The sequence below is a fragment of the Branchiostoma belcheri genome, unplaced genomic scaffold (genome assembly GCF_001625305.1).
Source record: "Branchiostoma belcheri isolate BF01 breed outbred unplaced genomic scaffold, Haploidv18h27 scaffold7, whole genome shotgun sequence".
NCBI classification, from domain to species: Eukaryota; Metazoa; Chordata; class Leptocardii; order Amphioxiformes; family Branchiostomatidae; genus Branchiostoma; species Branchiostoma belcheri.
Genome location: NW_017804353.1, coordinates 2,944,978 through 2,968,289, shown reverse-complemented (window position 1 = coordinate 2,968,289; position 23,312 = coordinate 2,944,978). Strand labels below are relative to the sequence as shown.

Sequence of the window (23,312 nt, the reverse complement as noted above, 5' to 3'; positions counted from 1 at the left end):
AATGTATTTGGGAGACCATAAGGTAGACCATTACCATTTTAACCATTGCTTTACATCGTCTTTGTTTATTCACAGATCTCATTCTTAGTTAAAGGCTCTCCAAGGGCAAATAAAGAATGTCTATGCCCTTAAACTCGCTCGTAAAACTGACCAATGACTTGTCATTCGCAGATTTTTTTAGCACTGTTTCTGTCTAGACATCTATTTCTGCCCATGCCTAGTTGACATATTAAGCCCCCAGTACGGTGGTGCATCTATTTATTTGATGTATTTTAGCCATGCGTATCTGTCTGGTGAGGAGACAGGAGATGAGGTATCTGTGAGTCATGTTCACGTTCACCTTCTGTGACCGAGCGGTCATCAGGGTCATGGCCAATCTTTGCCTGGTCATGATTACCCCGTCTGGGCACAGACAGGTTAGTTCATCTCCGGTGACGCTTCTATGGGATAAAGCCCTCTGTCATGAAGAAATCAGAGATGGCGGAATTCACCCTCTTACCTGTACTGCTGCTTCGCAGCCATTTAATTACCGCAGACCGGTAGATTACACAAACGCATTTTGATACCTTTTTCAGATACATGTAGTATACATTGTCTTTCACCAGTGACTAACGCGCTTGTCGACGAGCGTAATCTCTGGCATTCTCTTACTATTTCATTATTTTCTAGAACTATCGCAGAGTGGCACTCGCTGTCAACAAGTGCTGTAGGGGCATTGTCATTAGATAGCTTTAAACAATGTTAGAGTTAGATGTTCAAGGGTTAGGTGTAACAAGTCGTTCGGTGTTATATAGCCAGCTGCCGCCGCGCCGCGTGCCTGCGAAGCTGGTGTGTTACGCGGAAATGAAGGGCGGTTATACCAGCTGTACAGATACAGATACAGACAGATACATATGCTAACGCTAGTATCAACCTAACGCCACATGTCACGTACCCTCTCCTGAAGCCCCTAGTCACGCCAGAAACGAACCGCATCGATTCTACAGAAAGACGCAACTTCAGGACCATTCATCACTCCGGGCTCACATCGGCAATCGAGAACAGCCTGCTGCAAACTCATTTCTCCCAGTCAGGCCGGACTCGATAGTAATTATCCTAACAATGAACCAGTAGTTGGTACTTCATTACCTTTCTTGGAAGCGATGTTAGGTCGATTATGTGGGAGATCTCAGTACTGTGGTGACTGCATACTGAGGTATTACGTGATAATTGTCTCTCTTACTTTACTTTACTGCAGTTTAACTCTATAGTAATTACTTAACAATGAACCAGTACTTAGTACTTCATTACTCTGTTGAAAGCGAAGTTAGGTCGACTATGCGGGACTGCATACACTAAGGCATTACGTGATAATTGTCTGCCTTACTTGACTTGACTTCACTTCAACTCGATAGCAATTATCATGACAATGAACCAGTACTTAGTACTTCATGACTTTGTTGAAAGCGAAGTTAGGTCGATTATGCGGGACTGCATACACTAAGGCATTACGTGCAATTGTCTGCCTTACTTAACTTAACTTCACTTAAACTCGATAGTAATTCTCATGACAATGAACCAGTACTTAGTACTTCATGACTTTGTTGAAAGCGATGCTCAGTCGATTTAGGTATTACGTGACAATTGTCTCGCTTACTTTACTCTGCTTTACTTTAACTCGACAGTAATTATCCTTACAATATTTTGCCATCCTTGGTTTTCATTCATATGGTAATTTTTTAACACCCAACCACGGAACGAGCGGCAGAATGTGACACTCAGAAATTCGGCCCCAGGCAAAAAAAGGTGCGGTATTTGCGGAAAATGGGTCCAGCGAGACGCAGAATCCGCTGTTAAAGTAGGTAAAAGACTGTACACGTGTCGGCGTGTGGAGTGATTTCCGACCCATTTACCTCCTCTAGTTGCACCAAACTGCCCCACAGGGAGGGCTGGTCACTGATGGTCACCGAGCGATTATGCAGAGTGAAATCTTTCCCTGGCCTGCAGCACGTTATGACGTCTGAACCCTACATCATTCCATGCAATAAACCTTTATCTAATTGGGCGTCTGGACGGAAATGGATAAAATGGAGTGGATCATTGGAACACATTTTCTTCGTGGAGAGTGGGACACTCCACAAAATCAAATCAAATCACTCGACAAAATCATTCTATAAGCACACCGTAAAGCAAACGTAAAGATCCCGCTTCTTCAGATGCATACACCTTTACGCGTGCTTAAAGAAACGATTTCGTACACTGGGAGTGTTTTAGAAGTGTGGTATTCATGAGTTCACCGACGAGTAACAATATTTTCGTCATTTCTTTTAGCACTTGGCCGGGAGTGTTGTTGAACAACGTGGTTAAGCTTTTACAAAGCGTTTTTGCCATGCCCAAATGACGTTACGATTAGAATTCCTCACACGACTTTGAAAATAGAACTGTGTAGGGTATAGAAATTCAACGGACTATGGGGAGCTATTCTGGAGTTTTCACTTTTCAACACTACGAGAGCTTGAAGACTTAACAATCTATCGACGCAGTTATAGATTTGAACCAGCGATTGAAATAGCTCCAATCTTGTGAAAAAACACATATTGAAACCACAGTAATAATACTCGTACATCATGTTAGCCTATTGTCCCAATTCTGTTCATCAGTATCAGAAAATATATATGTCACAGCTGGCAGTAACTATTGGATATATTGTTGATCGCAAACCGATATCAAGCCCATATGAATGTACAAATGAGGCCATCATGTGATTGCACTGTGATAGGTGCACAATACTTGATTCCTGGACGGTGTGTTAGGGAAAAGAGGATAATTGCTTTCATATATATTCTACAGAGATCTAAAGAAAATCTACTATGTATAGAAACGTGTATGATATAATACACGAATGTCATAAGAAAATGGGGTGAAAATTCAATCCATTAGATATATGTGACACGTGTATGGGTTTTGTACATTTTTCAAAAGATAATGGCAAGATAATGGTTTTATTCATCGCTTTGCAGCACTTTGTTCAGGGCCCTAGGAATTGGCATTCTTCACTCAGTTAAAAAAGGACCATAAAAGGAACGAAAACCCAAGACGAAAATGTATAATGGTTTCGTCCTGAGGCTCTGGTGCCGGAAATATCCATTAAACCTTTAGTCGTTGTAAGATTTACTGCAGTGTATAAGAAAGTGGTCGTAAGGCGTAAGAAGGCAATCATAGACAATGTAGACGTCGATATTTCTGGAACGACTTCTTCCTCCTGAGGGGCCCCAAAATTGTTTCTGAAGATGAGAGTTATACACACAAAAGTGGCGGACAGGAAATGTGGTCTATTTTTGCAAAATCGCTGGGGAGGGCCTCAGATGAACCATAACAATTGGAGTTTGCACTTCACCTTTCATAACGATCGAAGTCATGAAATACAATGTACAGCAGCTAGATAGTATATACGCAGAAAGCAGATTGTACATCACATATGACCAGAAAAATATACAGACGAATGTGCCTTTCATTCATATCTTAGTATTAAAACTTGGCGTTAAATTCAGTCGGCTAAATCAATCACTGGTTCTTCATTACAAAAGTGGATCAGTAGGTCATAAAACTATTGGCTGTCATAAAAAGACTAATGAAATCTCCTATGTGTCAGCCCAATGTCAAAACCAATCAGATGGTAAAGATTCGTTATCCATTTCCCCGATCAACTGTTTTTCTATTTTTTTTTAATTTTTCACATATTATTTAAAGAAAATGGTACAACACAAAGTGGTAGCGCAATCAAGTAGCTAAGACTTATTTCACCGCCACCACTTACACATAATGAAAAAATTAATTAACTAATGTATCCAATAAAAAGGAGATACAGACGATAATACAAAGAATTTGCTATCTTGGATGAGGTCCTACACTTATTGATGCCTCTATAGTATGTCATATATTTTCTTGTATGTTTCAGAGACAGGAAGTGCACCGTTAGTGAGAGGTGTTGGCGGTTCATCACGGCCTCCCACACGTCAGGTTACACCCTGTCACACCAGATTCTCTGGACCATCCTAGGAGAACACGTGTGTACTTCTTTTAAACCTCATTTTCTGTAAGAGAAGACCTTTAGTCTGTAGTTTGTAAGTACGAATGTAAAATGTTTTTTTTTTCTGGTCAACCAGACAACCAAGCAATGGCCTTTATTTTAATTGAGTAAGAATGCTTTTATTCTGAAGAGCAGAGTATTATTATAGTCAAACACTTAAATGCTTTCATGAAACCATTGGATACATTTCTACCTTTCTTACTCTGTTACTCCGCTAAAATAGTGTTTGACTGATAATTATTACGCGAACAAGATCATCTACTGCTCGGATACAGTGAATATTGTATCTGCACCACTGTCCAGGTTGGATGTATGGAGAACATTGACAAGTACGCCAGGAGGAGAGGTATGCTGGAGGGTACGGCGGAACTACGTCACAGGCACTGCAGTTCTGCTCTGCACCACATGGAGGCGCTCATGCACAGGGGAGCTGCTCAGGCAGACCAAGACATGTTTCTGGAGACAAGTATGTACACAGTCAATCAATCGACCAATCCATATCAGATATATTGATACTCAATTAGAATTAATGTGAAAATATAACGTTGTCATAGGGCACATTTTTGTTTTTATCAAGCAAAAAAAAGTATTTCGGAATAAGGACACGGTTAAATTACCTTACCTTTGTCATATTTCATTTTTCATCCTTAGGTGTTTTATGTGGAATGCTGGGATATAGGGACTTCCTACGCGCTGATTGGCTGAGGACGGTGTTGGCATGGCAACTACCTTCTGGATGCTTCGGGTAAGGATGACCTTAGCATTTTTCAATGGCATTTTCTCTTGGCATTGGTCCAAGCGATGTCAAACAGAGTAATCAAAAGTTCATAAATGCCAATTGTAAATTTTTCCATGCAATTTTGCAGGATCAGGCATACACCCACCAGACGGAGGCTTTTAGGTGAAAAACTGCTGCAACGTAAGTGCAATGAGTCATGAAAAGTTATACATATTGTAGAAATATGTCTATAATTAGTTGTATTGTGTTTTTTCTAATACTAGCCATTGAATATATATGTAATCAAAACATATGAATCATGTAATCAAAACATAACGTAACACTGCAATAATAAGGTTTCGTTTTCTGTTCTTTTTAAGATGACTGCCTGTCGCACAAAAGCGGACTGGGAGCCGCCATCATGGGAATGTACGCGCGGTGCATGATGGACCCGGCATGCACCTGGAGAAGTAAATCGAGTGACTAAAAAGATGGCTATTCCAAGCTGTTCCCTACAAAGAAATGAGCACAGCCGGAGCCTTCCGTTTCATATTCCTAACATTCACTCCGGACAAGGTTAAAATAAACATCTTTAATGTTTGGATTCCATCATAAACAACTGCAAGGATTATAAAAAAATCTAACCTGTTACTTGGAAGCTTTCAGAAAAAAATAAAAATAAAAATAAAATAAAAATAAAATCATCGGTGTCTACACGGAAGGCTAACTAAATAATACATATTGTAAATACATTGTATAGTTTCAAGAAGGGGTCTGACTTCTAGTAGTGTTATAGACTATATAGTGCCTTCTTCATAACTCCAATATGTGTACATATATACGCAGAAAGTGTGCTAAACTTTTGTATTAACATATCAAGAAGCATGTCATTTTAGTTTCACTACATTGTGGGCCATCTGTGTGCTATCTTGATAATAATGATTAGTTTTCGGTGCTGTAAATATGATGCAAACTATAATGAGAATAATACTGTATAATTATGTTTTTTCACATGACTGAATAAAAGGCATAAAATCTCGCGTGTATATCGTACAATTTTTATGAACTTTATACAATCATTATCTACGATCTGTATATGTGTAGACAACCGTACCATGTACCAACAAGTTTCTTGTCACATGAAATAAACTTTTGTCGATAGATGAATACTTAAAGAAGAAGAAAACCATTTGCCAGGAGTCAATATCACAGGAAATTACCTCTGTGGCCCTGAGTTCAGCAACATCTACCCCAGGTCACCTCCATATCACCTCGTGGGGACAGAATCGATATGTGGAATAGATATATACATAATTTACTACGTGTGATGTTGGTCGGCATGGCTGGGTGAGGGGATTGTTTGATTGGATAGGTGGGTAGACTGGTGGGAAATATCTGGTAAGAATACGAGATTTAAAAACTTTTACAAAGATGAGACAAGATTTAACTTGTCGCTCACTATCGTACCGTTCACGAATGCAGGCCGTGACACGGTGCACGTGCTTTGTTTGTTTGTTTGTTGGTGTGTGTGTGTGTATTTGTACGTATATTTGTGTGTGTGTATGTGTGTGAGTTCTATGTGTCTTTGTGTGCATGTGTACGTATGTATGCGTGTTTGTGCGTATGTTAGTGTGCGCGTGTGTGTGTGCTTTTCTCATTTTTTTTTGCTCTGGCAGGCCCATTCTGGCCCTGGTTTATACAATAAGATTTGTTTGTTCCCCCGGTACAAATCTGATGACACCAAGTGTTCTGACCACTATTGAGGTCACAGCTTTAACCTCCCAGGTTAACTCGGGGTCAGTACTCTCTGACCTCTAGGGGTCAACCTGTCTGGAGGTCAGATTGAGAAGTAAATTCAATAAGATGGCGTCTCTATCGCGAAATATTTACAAATTAGCAGGACAGTACTTTCACTCCCCTCCCCTTTTGTGTTTTCTTAAAAGTTTTGTGTATTTAGACGGTTCCATTCTGCAAACCTGGAATACTAGGATAATGCTGCAAATTTCTTTGTGACGACAGGCGGCGCTTCTGTTGCATGTTACAAAGGTCTGTACAATTGGGGGAGGGGGGTCACAACACACGGAGTAGATATGAATTATACACAAGATAATCTAAGTCTGAAAGTTGAAATTGAGTTTCCTGTAGGCTAAACGATGGCATGTTCAGCACCAAGGACAGGGCACGGGACAGCTTTTTTAGTGGTTCTTTCTCCCAGCAATTCAACTATTGTACTCTCCTTTTCACACCCCGGCGATCCTATGATGTTGATAGCATAATTGTTTGTCATTGGGGAATTTTTGAGACTAAATATCTTTGCTTAGCCAAAAGATCTCGCTAACTCTATAGGCCTATATAGTAAGATCCTGTAATACTTGTAGTAGTTTTTAAAAAAAAGGCCTTTTATACTCGAGAAATAAGAGATTGCAATATATTCTAAGGCAAGTCTTTTCGAAAACGTCTCCATCACATCAAGCGTTCCAAGTTGTGCGAACGACAGCAGTATTCACCCATCATCACAGGCACAAAAGTCAATATCATCACACCGAGGTGACGGTTACTCATTTTCATTGATTTTGCGGCCATAATTACTTGATATCTGGATTATTGCACACCCAGGCAATACCCTGATGTGAGCAATATTTGACGGGTATTCCCTGGTCAGCTGCCATGTCAAATTTACCGGCCGTCAGTGGGACACGGGGGAACAGAATCGGACAATCGGATCGTTTCACGTCTTTATATAATTAAAATTTGGACTTTGATGTGCAATTTGGTACGGGAGATGCGCCAAAGGTTGGGCATGACAGCCATGACAATATAAATCATGTATGCTCTTTTGAGTTTCGGTGATGGTCGGGTTAAACTTTTCTTTACTTCTGTCTACTTTAACTAAAACTTATCTTTCTATTCTAGTGTTTATCATGATAAACTTTATGCGTGTATAAGTTTCAATTCGTGATGACAGTAATAGTATACGTCTTCAATAATGCAATACAACTGGACAACAATTACAAATTACAAATATTTCAAATGCTACACGGCACTTTTCATCAGTGATAGAAAAACTTAATGGCAACTTCCAACACGGAGCCAGCTTGACGTAAAACTTGCCTCGGCAGGCCACAACAAAACCCGCCTCAGGCAAGCCGTGTGTTACCTTGGTAACGACCGTAGGGGACATGTTTACGGTTATGCGTTGCCCCGGTAACAACCCTAGAGGATGTTGTTTACGGTTATGGTACGACAGAGGCCATATGTACGCACTGCAAGATAAGAACACCGAGACTTTCATACTCTTCAGCTCGTATTTTCTGTACATTGGAGACGTTTTTGCTGCCGCAATATGAGTAGATCTGAGGTGGTGGTAAATTACTAGTACTGGAGGTGAGCTATATTTTGGGTACCCGAAACGAGGTTTTGCACGACGTGAGGTTACTCAAGTTACGTCGGTTTGCACGCGTGCCGATACTCATTTCCGCGATTGTTTGCACGCGTGCCGTTCCTCGCGCTGTGCTGAGTTCGCACGCGTGTATGTCCTCGCGCTGCGCTGACCTTGCACGCCCGTGGAATTCCTCACTACAAACCGAGTAAACACGCATCTTGTGGGCAGAACGCCGTAATGCCGGACCGAGCCTGACTAACTACCGTTGCGTGCATTTCCTCGAGGCGTCCCAAATTTACCCGCATGTGTATTTCCTCACTAAGAGCCAGGTAGACACGCATTTTGCGACCGTATAATGTGCGACCGAAGGCCGGGCATTTTTACTACATGGGTGCGCGGAGGGACCTGTCGGCCAAATCAGTTCAAAGACGTGCTCAAAATAAACGAGGTTTCCGTGGGCACGCTCAACGAGCGGGAGAACAGCGATGTATTTATATTTTTAACGGACCATTTTGATAAGACATATCACCGAATCGACCGGTAAGTGTGTACAACGTTGTCTTTGAGATCGTCGGCACGGGACGGGCGTACATAATTTTTGCTCACTACAACGGTGTTTTGCACGTATGTTCTTTTCCTCGCTACCACTTTAGTTTACAAGAGATTTGTTACGGTTTTTAGGAGCCGGTTTTTAGCGTCTTTTCGTGTTTTTTTACGTCTTTTACAATGCACTTTTCTTGATGGTCGACTTTTCCACAACTATCAAAAGCACACAAAACGAAAAAGGAAAACGGAGAACAATGAGGAGAAGAAGTCGTACGAAAAGACGCTAAAAAGTAAAACTATGCCAAACATTACGGCCTAACCAACAAGTAACCACTAAAACTGACCATTATTGGACAAAATTCATACCTTTGTACCATGATAGATCGGCAGCTTCACCACTAGTCAGGCTCCAAGCTTGTAAATCCGAGTTCCGAGTGTGGTTTAGAGGTACTAGCTGGCGTTGTTACTGGCGTTGTTATTAGACTTGAAGTGACGCGGGCTATTTATATATGCGCACATGCGCACTGCTCACGCATGCGTAACCAAGGTAACTAGATCGTACAATGCATTCTGGGCTTGGGTGATTCTATTGCTTTTTAGGGGTGTCTGATATCATTTTTACGAATCTATCACATCATACAATGCCTAATATAATAATGATACAAAACACAGTGACTACACACATGTACTTTTTCATTCATTGGCTGTGGGGACGCTTAGAATTTACAAGAATCCATAAATAATTTACAGTCGGTACCTCTAACTCCGTAACAGTGGAGTCTTCCAATGACCCCTATTGACCTCTGTCTGCTGCTGTCTCTGGCAAAACCTGCATTTTTGACACGCTCGTCAACTCCGAACATGCATCGAATTCGAAAAGATTTTTCACTCGTCCGTTGTAGGAGTGTACGAATTGAAACAAACTTTGTGAGATTACCGATATCAACACAAAAACACTGTCCATTCTTGTGGTTATTTTTAGGCCCATCCTCCCGGGAGGCATAACGCCGCAACAAGCATTTTTCAAACTAGTACGGAATAACACAACACATAAAATCTAAATCGTTACACAAGTAAATGCTCTCACCGGTTCAGAATACAGTATATCATTGGAACAACATGCAAAATAGAGAAAAGCCATTCTTACAATGTTTGGTAATTTATAAACCTATTCCCCCTTTTTTGTGACATCAATGGAAATATGATTGAATACAAATGTGACACAATTTTGCTACACACATTACCACTTCACTGCGACAGGTCACAAATGTGATAGAAAGTACAGCAATTTTTTTTCAAATGACTTAGAATGCCCCAACAACTTACACGTCATCACCGACTTTTTCTGATTTAGTTTTACAGAAAAATAGGGACCGAAAATAATACTGGCTTGCGGTCCTGATCGCGGACAAAAAATATAAAAAGCACTGTCAAATGTTCTGTATATTCCACAGACACCAATGTCCTTGGATTTAAATCATATTCCCCGCCAAAATACTGATTATTTGATCGCTCATATACCAGCATAGAAGAAATAAAACGATAGGAACAAATTAAATATGGCGGGTTTCCCGACCCACGCTATAACGTCATGCATAGCGTTCCGATGACACGAAAAGATAAATACATGTAAGTCACTACGTCCGATCCGTACAACGTGGAGTTCATTTCAACGTTACATTTTTTTTTCTTTCAGGTAACGTTACGAGACCAGACCTGTTACAAGATGGGCGGTCAGCTTTGAGAGGGAAAGACCATCTGACCTACTATATTTTTTTGTTCCAGTTGCGTTCGCGTTGAAGTAAGCGGTTTTGTTCAATGCAAGGACACTTGCTTTACCAAGGATGATGGCTATATGAACACAAGTTCTGATGATCGTTCTGACACGATCTTACAGCTAAGGTAACAAAGGTAAAACGAGTAAGATACCAGCTGTTTGCGTAGTATTTCGTTCTGTTTCGTTAAATTTCGTTAAGTTTCGTTAAGTTCCGTTTTGTTGTCGAGGGTTTGGTTTCGTTTTGTTTTGTTGGAAAAATAGCAATGGAATACTGTTTACTAACTGTTGTCTTGTTAGTCCTTCATATACAACTTACTACAACTAACAACTAACAGAAAATGACCATCGGGCATCCAGTCACATTTTTCAGTCACAGTATACTTATAATGTAGAACACAACATGGTACTGTTAAAACAAAGCAACATCACGTACACACAAGACTATATATATTTTCGGAAAAACATACAAAACACTACTACATTATCTAACTACATGAACTGCACAAAAGTACAACCGAATCTGTACAAAAAGTTTAGGTACGAAAGTTTAAACTACTGAATATGTACAAAAGTTGAAACACGAAAATTTAAACTAGTAACAGAAAATGACCATCGGAAATCCAGTCACAATATCAGTCACAATACATTTACAATGTAGAACACAGCATGGTACTTTTAAAACAAGTAGCATCACAAGACTTTGTATTTTCGAAAAAAAAAAGACATACAAAACAGTACACGACCAGACGCGCTTCTTTGCGCAGCAATTGTAGGAGATAGAAAGGGAGGTTAGCCTTCTGCGCTCGGCCCAGGAGACGTCGGTGCCATCCTTCCGTATCGTTGTTGGTCCTGATCGTTCGTCAGAAGATGGACCAACTCGATGGTGGCTGGAGGCGGCTGACGATCCACTGGCTGTCCACGTAGTCCATCAACTCCCGGAGTGCTGGAGTTGCGGCATTCCTCTGGAGTCGCAGGGACATCGGGACGACGTGTTCACTGGGCAGGAACGGCAGGGCAAGGACCTTGGTGGCGTCGTCGTGGATGTACGCCCTCTGGAGTCCCAAGTTCAAAAGGAAAGGCCCGTGTGATATTTGAACTTAGATGTATCAAGTTCTAACAGTTATCACACGGGTTTCCAAAAAGTTGTGTAGAATAATAACTTCATAAAAGGGATCCCATAAAAGTGTTCTTAATAATTGCACCGTTCGCATTACACCAGACGGGAGGTAAGAAATCAAGACGTATATTTTTTATAACTTGATCACACATACTTTAAACTTTATTCATTCAACCAACCTTGCAGTACACACATGCATTTGCATTGAACTGAATTGTGTTGATCTTACATTTTAAAATTTGGAAAACACTTAGAAGAATTGATAACATTTAACAATTAAAAAGATATCATATTACATCCCATTGCGATCATCATAACAGTATAAGTACGTCAACACATTAAAAGTTTTCTTTGTCAATAGTTAAAATCTTCTATCTGCGGATACAATGGACACAACAACGACAAAACAGAGGTACATATATACATACTGGCAATGTACATACTAGTATTATGCCTTTCCTTGACATGACATACAGCGGCGTAGTGAATTGGTCTCATGTGCGTGCGTTTGTCGTGTCTTGAGAAGACCATTCATCATAAGCGGCTTTGCCACATTTCCTTGTTGAAAATGCTGTATTTGTTGTCGGGGTTATATACTCCTACACCTGGGGTGATACGGAATGCCCTTGTAGTTGTTACTTGTTCATAATCAAAATCTTTAACAGTACGTAGAGACGGTGCGGTGTGTTTACTAGTATTCTGATATCTAAATTCAAGGAGAATGTGGAGAAGCTATTGCGCCGACGTTGTAAGAGGAAAAACCTAAGCCGTCTGCATAAAGTTTGCTTGGTGGCCTATGACGCTACCGAGATAGCGCTGAGCTCTCGCCGGTCTGTCTGCCAGGCGGCGTAATGTAACCCAAAGACGCTTCCCACGCAATGCATTACGGTATAGCTTGGGTAAGAAAATCCGCCATATTGTTCCCCAAACTACCACAGGCACGGAGTGAAGTTTATAGCGGAAATGTAGTCTTATTTCTCAAATACTAAGTAATGGCATGTGGGATATTTGATGTCATGTGAACGGTATTTAGTGAGAAAACACACAGGGAAAGGTGTAACAGTATACGTTCGCTTATGTAAAGTAAAGGGCGTCGGCTTTGTTGACGATTTTTGCTGTGTTTGTGTGAAAACGCCAAATTTGTGGCAATTAAGCTTTATTAAGAAATATTACTAGTAACAGAAAGCAAAATTTGTTCGCAAAGACCAAGCAGATTAGTATGTGTTACGTAGTTTCTTAGCAGTCTTGCTTCAGATCACAGCAAGCGGGGCACACGGGGCGCCGGTTGTCATGATGTCCGTATTTTGAATGGATGTTAACATAATTGTGAATACTTGATACTTTATTTGGATATCCATTAGTTGCACAAATTTATATAAAAAATGGAGTTGGTTAATGTAAGTTGGCTCGACTGAGTTCCTGTTAGTAACGTTAGTTGTTATATCGCCTTAGTAAAGTTACAAGTCACTGCTAGTAATACATGTATCCAAATTTTCTTACACGAAATGAATTCATTTCACAACAAAAAAGTCCAAGCAAAGCAAACGTGAGTTCTTCTGATTAATTAAAGTTGTCAGTAACCATAGTTGACAGAACGAGCCAGCACAACTGAAGTTCACAGCCATCATTTCAACTAGAACACAGGAATAACGAACGACTTTTAACGAAGTCCTTTTTAACCTCCTTGATACAAGCGGCGGCTCAGCAAAGTGTATAACTTGAGTCCGTACAACTTCAATTTGTTATCACGAATAATAATGACAACAATGAGAAGTTTATTGCAAATTCGTGCCCGGGGGCTAATTGCAAATTACAAACATAAAAGAACAATGAAACAGAGTATAAAATAACTAAAATCTACATGATAAAAGGTAGTTGTCTAAAGCTATAGCTATGTCTAAAACTATGTCTAAGGGGGTTGACTTCTCCTTTTTAGACCATGGAAGACAATGGTAGAACATAGGGGGTTGAAAGAAAGACCGACTTTAGATTTTTCTCAGTGCTCATTGGCTGCTCAGTTGATTGAATTCTTCGGTCCGGAAGCCGACCAGACTCCGGGGCGCCGACGGCGACGTCTTCAAAGGTAACCGTCTGTCAATCAAATACGTGCAGCGTGGGAATGGTGAATTCCTCGTAAACAAGAAAGGAAAAAGACTTTCCCAAAGCATTTCCCCTAGAACCTCCTTGCCCAAAGCAAACTACTAGTATCACATAATCTGTCTTTATTCAGGAACAAACAGTACCAATATTAAAGCCAAACGCATTAAATAATCTATAATTCTGTTCCATTCAGGACCAAATAGTATCAATATTAAACCTCGTTATTTTTTGTCAGCGTTCATGATCAAATCGTAGCTTCACCAAATTCAGTTGCAATTTCGAGCGTCGCAGAAAATTATCAACGGCGGCCGCCGACTTCGACTCTCTAGACACGGTCATTGACCATTGTGACTTTAATAATGTACGTTTTTCTGGCAAAATGTCTGCCAGTACTTCCCGCCGCCGTGAAATCACGGGGTACGCACTAGGAATTAGCGGGGGGACCGCGTCGTGTGTGTACATCGTGCGGAGTGAAGAATTACACAGTTCCCGCCGCCGTGAAATCACTTGCGGGATACGCACTAGGAATTAGCGGGGGGACAGCGTGTAGCGAGCCTGGTGTAGCGGACCGTCTGTTGATGTGGGTGTGTGTACAACATAAGAGTTGAACATAAGGCAGATCGTAGATAAAATAGCTAAAAATAGATAAGTCAGGCGTGCTACGTGAGACATCGTCTGAATTTCAAAGACACTACTGCCGTAACTTTGGTAGTAAAAGCGGCGCCGTCGGAAAATTATCGTCCGACCATGATACACGTGCGGCGAAATATTAGCACGACGCTGTCGGCGGTCGCCCAGGTTCCGATGGGCCGGTAGTGCGGCAACCTTGCACCCGCAGTTTTGACCCGCGTACCAAACTTACCGAGGCACGTACGAAATTTTCTGGCGGCGTATGAAACTGCCCCGCACTCAGACAGTTTCCGTACGCACGGCCGATAATTTCATACGTTCCGGTGGGTTGCCAAACCGTCGGAAAATTATCGTCCGACGATGATGTACGTGCGGCGAAATATTAGCACAACGCGCCCAAAAATGCGTGTCTACCCGGCTCTTAGTGAGGAAATACACGCAACGGTAGTTAGTCAGGCTCGGTCCGGCATTACGGCGTTCTGCCCTCCACTTTTGCGCCCACAAGATGCGTGTTTACTCGGTTTGTTGTGAGGAATTCCACGGGCGTGCAAGGTCAGCGTAGCGCGAGGACATACACGCGTGCGAACTCAGCACAGCCTGAGGAACAACACGCGTGCAAACAATCGCGAAAATGAGTATCGGCACGCGTGCAAACCGATGTAAGTTGAGTAACCTCACGTCGTGCAAGCCCTCATATTCGGGTCCCAGTATATACCTGTGGAGGTAGTGGAAAGCTTGGGGACATATTTCAGTCTTAATGCGTAAGAAACTTTTCGTCTTTGAGGCATCCTTTCTTCGTCTGACGGAAGTTAATTATTCAAGGCAGTGGGAAGATAATAAGACGCTAAGTAAATAGATATAGCGTAACATGTAAACATTCTACCTGTAAAATTGAAACAGTTGGTTTCCCTCTGGTTAGCAGTGGAAGAGAAGTATCCACATGGTAAACCCGCTCTGTGGAAAGCAGGAACGCAGTAACGATAATCTCTCCTTTGCAGCCTAATACCTGTCATACTTTGGGGTATGATAGAGGATCAGCTTTATGTAGAGGCATAAAACGACGCTAAGAAGTGGAGATAAAAAAAATCCAGGTCAAAGGCTTCAGAAAATTTTTACTTTATGTAGGGAAATAAACCCTTAGCTGTATGTAGGGGAATAAAACGACCGTTATAAAAGATGACAAATCCAGCTTAATCTATAGAGAGCCTTTTGAGGTTGAGCGAGAACAGGCGTAAACATGGTTTTCATTCAATGAAGTCACGGTAGTTAGTCGCCAAATAAAGTCAGCGAAACTTTGACCTAAAGCCGTAAACAGATACTTTATTATGTCCTGTGCAGTGACAGTGTGTGTGGATAATAGAAACATAAGTTGTAGAAGACCATACAAAAGTCCCTGTACTTTTTGTTGAGTCAATAAAGAATCTCTGAATACTGAATATCGCCAGGGTGACATACATGTAAAGCAGGTTCATCGGGGAATAATAAAACATTATATCTTGTAGGTGAAAAGGAAAACAGAAAAGAAGTTAAATTAAAGGGAAAAGAACAAAAACGTCAACGTTATCTGCTCTCCGTACAGTGCGAGTAAACCTGTCACTCTGAATTACCGCGGTACCATGTAACAGGCCCCGCATGAGATAGACCCGACATTTGTTTTACAGTGCTTATTTGTAACGGCCGGATTAAATACGAGCGGGGCCAGTTATCGCCCGTCCCCGCTACTCGCCAAGTGCCGTTAAATCATGTCCTATCTTATCTACTTTCCCATCGTCTTCCCATAAAAGTCTTACGGAGCCCATAAGGAGCGAGCAGGGCCATATACATGTCCCCTGGCCGGCTCTCAGGCGGTCTCGTGCGCCGGCTTCCCTCATCATTTCTCCGCGTGCTACAAGCAGGTGAGAAATGTTAGGATTAACTTTCTCAGACAAGTGTGTAACTCTCCACACAACATCTTCCGAGAAACAGGCGTCCGGTTTCTTTAGATTAGAAAGTTTTTCAAGGCGTCTTTTGTGACTGCTCTTCTAAGCCACACACCCTCCCCTGGGTTGTCCATCTGTGCCTGGGAGAGCGCTGTGACGCCATCACCAGTAATCCACAGGTATTACCAGAACTCTTGAACACGATCCTGAGGTATTACTGTCGGCCCAAACGGTACCTCCGGGCTTTATCTTCACTTCTCCACAGTCTCCGGTGGTCCTGACATGCCATTTACGCTTCCTTCATTAAAGACATGCAATTTTTCTTTCAGTGTAGTTGTGCTATACATTCTGCGTTCGTCCGTTTGTTCTTTCCTTTATTTCTTGTCTTTCGTCTTTTCCTCCTTCCTTCCCTCCCTCCTTCATGTTTTCTCTTGTCCTTCCGTCTTGCCTTCTTACCCTCCTACCTTCCTACCCTCCTTTCCTTCATCCCTTCCTTCTTTTCTTCCTTCCGTCCTTCCTTTCCCTTCCTTCATTCCTTTCTTCCTTCCTCTAAGCCCCCCCCCCCATTCTTTTTCCATGGATTTATGTAGACATCAGTTCTGGCTGGGAATTTGCCCGTCCTGATCCCGGCTGTCCCGCAGGGCTGAGCGACAGAAGCTCCGCGAAATGACGCCGTCACGGGTCACGTGAGGCGTGACGTCTGCCGTGACCCACAGTGCACCTGTGCCTGCCCTCCCGCAGCCCGTGTGATTGTGAGATTTGTGACGATTACACCGTCAAGTGACCTGTTTGAGCTAAAGGTTGTTATTGGACAGGTGCCAGGCGAGCAAAACATGTGGGTGTCGTAAATGACTATTGCCGTATATTTGTCGGTGGGTAGTAATTTCAAGCGTGTTTAAAGCGTACAAATTTACTCATCGCGTTCAAAATGGCAAGTGGCCAAGAAATCTATCTTCCGCTCAGAACCTTTGGTGAAGCTAAAAATTGCGATGCACAAGAGCTTAAAATGAATATTGAACTCTGCGTAAAACAAAATAGACTTATTTCCTATGTTTTTACAAGTGTATTACTGCACCACATCAGTTTTTATATGTATATAATACTCCGCCATATGGAAGGTCGGATGTTTTGTAGCAGGTCGGCAGTTTTCTGCCCGGCCGAAGGGCAATTTTCCGCCAGTGTGTCCCTGATCAGAAACCTGTGTTATCAACCCTGCACGGAATCAATGAGGAGTTTTAAAGACAGAGCTAGCTAAGATGTTACTTCGACCACAGGTTACCACAGCAATCTGCTCACCCCAAATGGAACACGCGTTCTGTTCAAATCACGTCAGAATCGGGTTCGAAAAAAAGATGGGGCATTTCGAACACGATTCGAGTTTTAAAATGGGGTACCGGGGCACACATTATTGACCATCCGTGCCGTGTTTTAGGAGAGTCATGTCAGCAACACTCACAATTGTCGATAAACTTAGAAGTGTGTTTGTATGGTGCTTAGACGGCCTAGTCGCGCGTCAGCCAAACCATTAACAGAACATCTCCGAGAATAAGCAGTATTTCTAGAGTATTATAGAACAACGGGACGCTGTGGAAAAGGGTTAAGGTTAAAAGTAAGATCTATCGACTTCTTTTATGAGAAACTTCTCCGGGCAAATAAGACACGTTATTCAAGACGGTGTCATGTTACAAACACCTTGAACCGGTTGACTTCAGGAGGTTAAGATGTACACGTGTTGCCGTCGTGACTTTTCAAAGTTGACAAGAACGTATAACAGGACAGGGTCATTAGATATGATGCAGTTGGACGCAAAAGTTTCTATAGTTGCAGAATTAATAGCATATTGCAAGTAGGATTATAAGAAGAAATGACATTATCTGTGGTTGCAAGGCTTTGGGCTTATCACAAAATTTTCAAGACCGAACAAGAAATTTTAGCAGCTCTCTGGATTGCCATTGAAGACCACTAGCTCTGCTTACAAGCTTTAGTTCTGGTTATTCGGCGACTTTCTGTGCACGGAATGACGGATTGTAAAATCGATCCCTGCACGGCGTGTACTAATTAGCGATAAGTCATCAACCCACCGGAATGTCTGATTCCAGAAACAGTCGATAACGTAATCTCACTTCGATATTCTCTAATTACCGTTATCCACAGAGCCTGACCATGTACACAGTCCAGTACAACATTGTTCTAATTAATACTCTTCTTTATGGCACTGGTATTAAAGAGATCAAAACCGACTTTCCAGCAAATACATGTACTATCATGCATTCAATCACAAAGAACCGCATCCTCACACGGTCACATTATACGGCCAATTTTTGCACCGTTTCTTTAGAAGGCAAGCCACAAGTCAGACCACCTGTAAAGGTATCGCTCACATGCTGGCCGTGACTTAAAAAAAAAGATTAAAAGCAGCAACTTTGGCGTCGACATCTCTAATACGTCTGGTCGTGTGGCGCAATCGGTAGCGCGTTCGGCTCACACCCCAGAGGTCGTGGGTTCGAACCCCACCTTGTCACCGATCTTGTGCCCTTGGGAAAGGCACTTTACACGACTTTCCTCACTTCACTCAGGTGGAAATGAGTACCTAGCTTCGGCTAGGGACGTCCCTCGGATAGGACGTTAAATGGAGGTCCCGTGTTTGGGGAGAGCCACACCCCACGCACGTTAAAGATCCCACCACATCTTTCGAAAAAGAGTAGGGGCATGCCCCGGTGTGCGATGGTACAAACACTACTGTATGGAGTTGGTGATTCACTTCAAATCACCCGAATGGAGGCCTGGCGAACCTCTGTTCCGTATCAGCCACATGGTGATTACATCACCACACATGGTGATTACATCATCACCCGGACGGAGGCGTGGCGAACCCCGTCTTGTATTAAGCTAACGAAAGGGTATGCCACCTCGTAAGGGGCGGTATAACCCCGACCAATACGGTCGACCGATGATGATGATGAATACGTCTCACGCAGAAGCCATGACTTGGGCGGCGGCGAGAGTGCAAGAGTGGGTTTTTCAAACCCTGAATACGCGCAAAGCAAAAGAAGTTTGACTTCTTCATGATACATGATCTACGTGGCAATCCATCCACAGTCGATCTGATGAATGTATCTCTGACACGAGTATCCTACAGAAGAATCATCGGTGGTCCGATCTCCCCTCCCGTGTACCTGAGGACACGTGTTGCGTAGCGCAGATAGCGGCGTGTATTTCCCTTCAGACATCATCATCACGTTATTATACAGCCATATCAACGGCCGCTATCAATTTATGGGGCGTGAGGCAGGGGCAGGGGAACATGTGGGTCTGGCAACTTACGCAATTGTTTGTTTGTGTTGTTGCCAGATATATTTTAGGAATAGTCACCAAATTTGACGGTTCTAGCGCAAGCCGTTCAGGCGCATCCGAGATGAAAGTTGGTGCGGGCCTCAAATCCCCCCCCCCCGTCTGAATAAGGTTAAGGAAATATTGTAGTTTTACGGGCGTCCTTTTGGATGGGACGTAAAGTTGGAGGTCCGGTGTTTAAGAAAAGAAGAAAAGCCACATTTCGAACACGTTAAAGATCCCACCACATTTATCACAAAAAGAGTAGGGGTCCTTCCAGTTGTGAGTGGTTCAAACCTCATAGTCCGATCTTACGTCCTGCATACATCTGCATCTGGGGTCGTGTGGCGTAGCGGCAGAGTGCGCGACTCGGAACTAAGAGTCCCGGGTTCGAGTTCTGACATGTCACCGATCTTGTGCCCTTGGGAAAGGCACTTTACAAGGCTTTCCTCACTTCGCTCAGGTGTAAATGAGTATTGTCCTGTCATGTATTTGTCCCCTGTGTTGGTGGCGACATTAATATAAGCTGAAAAAAACTTTAGTGAAGTGATTACATGTTGGAATTAAAAAAAAAACATCTGTATCTCTTGTGTCGATTATTGAAAATCCTGTTCATTTCTCTTCAAGTGATACATCATCTGTAATAATCACGTATTCCTGGGACTTACGGCGTGTGTGATCATGTAGGCGGGTCCCGCGTGAAAACTGATAAATGTCCCTGCCAGCGGGAACGGAAGGGGAAAGATAGAAGGTAGAGGGCAATAAAACATCAAAAGGAACCGAGAAGCAAGTGCCACGTGTAGACGGAAGTAACCTACAGATAAGCATAATAAAATAGAAGGTACCTCAGGTAGGTAAAGATCTAGGGACGGATATAAATAATGAAGACTACATGTTGAACAGTTATCTTCAAGATACAGATGTATTCATGTATGCCCCATGCATATGGGATCGTCTGCAAAGTCCATTGAATTTTGTATGTACTTCTTGAGACATGAGACTACATGGTACTTTTCCTTAAAGTGCAGTTACGTCTCTTTTAGCCATTCGTGAGAGGTATGTGTTACGGTGTACAGTTATAAGATTGACTCTTTGAGCAATACATCAGTGTACAAAGGTCACGTTGGTCGCCAGGAGAATTGAATGATATCGTCGAAAATTGAATGATGTAGCCTGTTCACAGTGGGTGAAACTGTGGGAAGACGTCAGATGGCCATGTTTGAATATACGTCTGTACGTCAGTAGGACTCATAGCCGTTGGGTCGAAGGTCGAGAACCCTATATTAGTATTTGCCTAATGTTGTAAATTGTTCCTGGTTGCCATCCTTTTGTATTATGGTCAGTTTCTCATGCACGTGGCAAGGATAATTTTATTGAAAAGTTTGCCACATGTCTTTTCTTGGCTGGTATAGAAAACTTTTCGACATTTTGTTTTGTATGTTCTAAAAGCTTTTACTCTATATATCTATAATCATATAATTTACAAAACACGCTAGTCGTAATTTCCGATACGGAATCTGTCAAGTTTGATTGCTGTAAATTTACAGCAAACAGATATTTGCCTTCCCACTGCCCCGGCGCGCGTACGGGCTGAGTAAAGGTCACTTGTACACGTAGACGGCAAACAAAATTTTTCCTTCCCGTTGCCCCTGTGAGTATCTGGTGTGCGTAAGGGCGAAGTAAATAAAGGTCACTTGTATAGGTAGGCAGGACGGAATAACGACAATATGGTACTGGGCACGGTCCTTCTGCTGTTCCCGCTGATCAGTACCGGGTCGCCGGCGGGTGGCTGGGCGGGCACGGACGCACACGAGGCCGAAGGCGGTACGGGTAGGCACGCGGTGGGCGGTGGACGGGCTGGGGCGGACTTAATCGCCGTTACCGAGGCCTTGCAGCGAGCCGTACGGTTCTTCAGCGACTCTTACACCGAGACCAACTTGGACGGGCTCTACGGGCTGCGGGTAGCGGAGGGTGAGTACTGTTTTGTGTCTACATATATATTTGATTATACGTTTATCTATCTATTTAACCACAGAGGCCCATATCATTACATAGTTAAGCACAAGAAAATAAACATATAAAGTTGAATATGGCAATATGTTTATACAGTACAATACAACACAATGCAAAAAAATACAGTGGTGGTGATTTATACGGACTGTTTATATATCAGGCTGATGCAGTGCTGCCAGTAATTACATGTGATCATATGTCAGAATGGATTACACGTTTTATGATACCATTATTTGACTTAAAATCTATAGGTTTCTTGAACCTTAAGAAATTCACGAACCTTTAGTATTCACGAATGTAAACAAAACATGTCTGGCAGCTTTTAAACACACTCTTAAGGCAATTCCTCTTCCTGAATGGCACTTACTTACAATTCAACTTACTTTGTAAAGAAATGACTAGAAAATAAACTTTTTGCATCATCCTGTTGTTAGATAATACAGCTTTTACTACGCGCTTCCTCCTCCCCTTGTGCCAACACGTTAAAGATCACAGAGTCGTATCGATACTTCAGATGAAATCGTTCCACCTGCAGCTGACCTGTGCTGCTCCCACAATCTACTTTGCTATCGACTTCCTCCTTCCGAGCTTCCCTCACTCCATCCATCATCAGTAGCCGGTGGTTAATACAGAACATGACCCCGTTTGACCCCTAGTGACACCTGCACATGTGGGAGTAGCTACCGGTAACCTCCCGACCATGCCATCCATAAAGAACCGTTAAACTGATACCGAGCTGTATCCAGAACCGTGATTTTTCCTTGGGCACGGTTCTGGATAGTCCACACGTATCCAGGACCATGCCTTTCTTCAGAACCATGCTCAGACACGGATCTGGATTATTCATGCGTATCCAGAACCGTGCTTTATCCATGACCATGCTCAGGTACAGTTTGGGATAGTCCAAGTGTATCCAGAACCATCCTTTATCCAGAACCATCCTCGAGCACGGGTCTGGATAGTCCACGCGTATCCAGAACTGTGCTTTATCCAGAACCATTTTCAGGCGCGATTCTACTCCTCTGGCTGGCTAACTCTTCTGGCATACTATTTTCTACTATTTTCCAGTAGCTCGGGGAACCTAGTAGAGGCTAGTGTTTTAGACCTTTTATGTTGGGTCAGAATCTAGAGTAAATAGCACAATGCAGAAGAAATGGCAGTTCTCCCGTGAGACTGTGCTGACAGGAGTGATGGATGGCCCATTGCCGCACAAGTCTGAAGGATCTGGGACACTCACTGGACTTTAAAATTCCATTACGGGATCTGAGGACCCATTCCGTCCTCTCCGAGCGCACACTTACGTACGGCGGGGGGATGCCGCTGTTCTATTGACCCTTTTGTGCGGCGGTAATGTGCGAGATGCCTGCTGGCGCCGCGCGCTGAGCCGGGCTTCAATATTACCCCGTTATAATTCCCACAAGCTTTGGGACTTTTCCGCCAGTTGATGTGATTCTGACGGGGTGCCGCAGAAGTTTTCTGTCATTGTCTTCCCACCGGTTTATCGATTGACCAAACTGTGTAGGGTTTTGTAGAGGATGAATACATATGGCTTTCGCCTTAAAACAATCATAGTTATAAGTTCAGAAAGCTTTAGGACTTTTCCCCAAGTTAATGTGATTCATTTTGAAGGGATTTCAGCCAAGTTTTCTGCCATTGTCTTATTTCCAAACGCTCTATCGATTGCAAGGATGTGTAGGGTTTTGTAGCGGAT

The 23,312-nt window shown here is 42.6% G+C and overlaps 2 protein-coding genes and 1 non-coding gene across 3 annotated transcripts in view; all 3 read left to right on the top strand.

Annotated features, from left to right (window-relative positions):
* The window catches only part of LOC109484576 (UPF0764 protein C16orf89 homolog), a 26,455-nt gene extending 21,191 nt beyond the window's left edge, over positions 1-5,264 (top strand). Inside the window, exons 3-6 of the mRNA XM_019787900.1 lie at positions 3,938-4,046; positions 4,373-4,535; positions 4,936-4,988; positions 5,168-5,264. Of these exons, the coding sequence (XP_019643459.1) occupies positions 3,938-4,046; positions 4,373-4,535; positions 4,936-4,970 (307 nt within the window). The 3' untranslated portion in view covers positions 4,971-4,988; positions 5,168-5,264. The remainder of the gene's footprint in view (positions 1-3,937; positions 4,047-4,372; positions 4,536-4,935; positions 4,989-5,167) is intronic.
* Positions 5,265-18,707: 13,443 nt separating this feature from the next.
* Trnav-cac lies at positions 18,708-18,782 on the top strand. The gene has a single exon. It is a non-coding gene; the product is annotated as a tRNA-Val (tRNA).
* A 2,485-nt stretch (positions 18,783-21,267) lies between these two features.
* Positions 21,268-23,312, top strand: part of LOC109484666 (UPF0764 protein C16orf89 homolog) — an 8,142-nt gene continuing 6,097 nt past the window's right edge. The window contains exon 1 of the mRNA XM_019788013.1: positions 21,268-21,559. Within this exon, the coding sequence (XP_019643572.1) occupies positions 21,316-21,559 (244 nt within the window). The 5' untranslated portion in view covers positions 21,268-21,315. The remainder of the gene's footprint in view (positions 21,560-23,312) is intronic.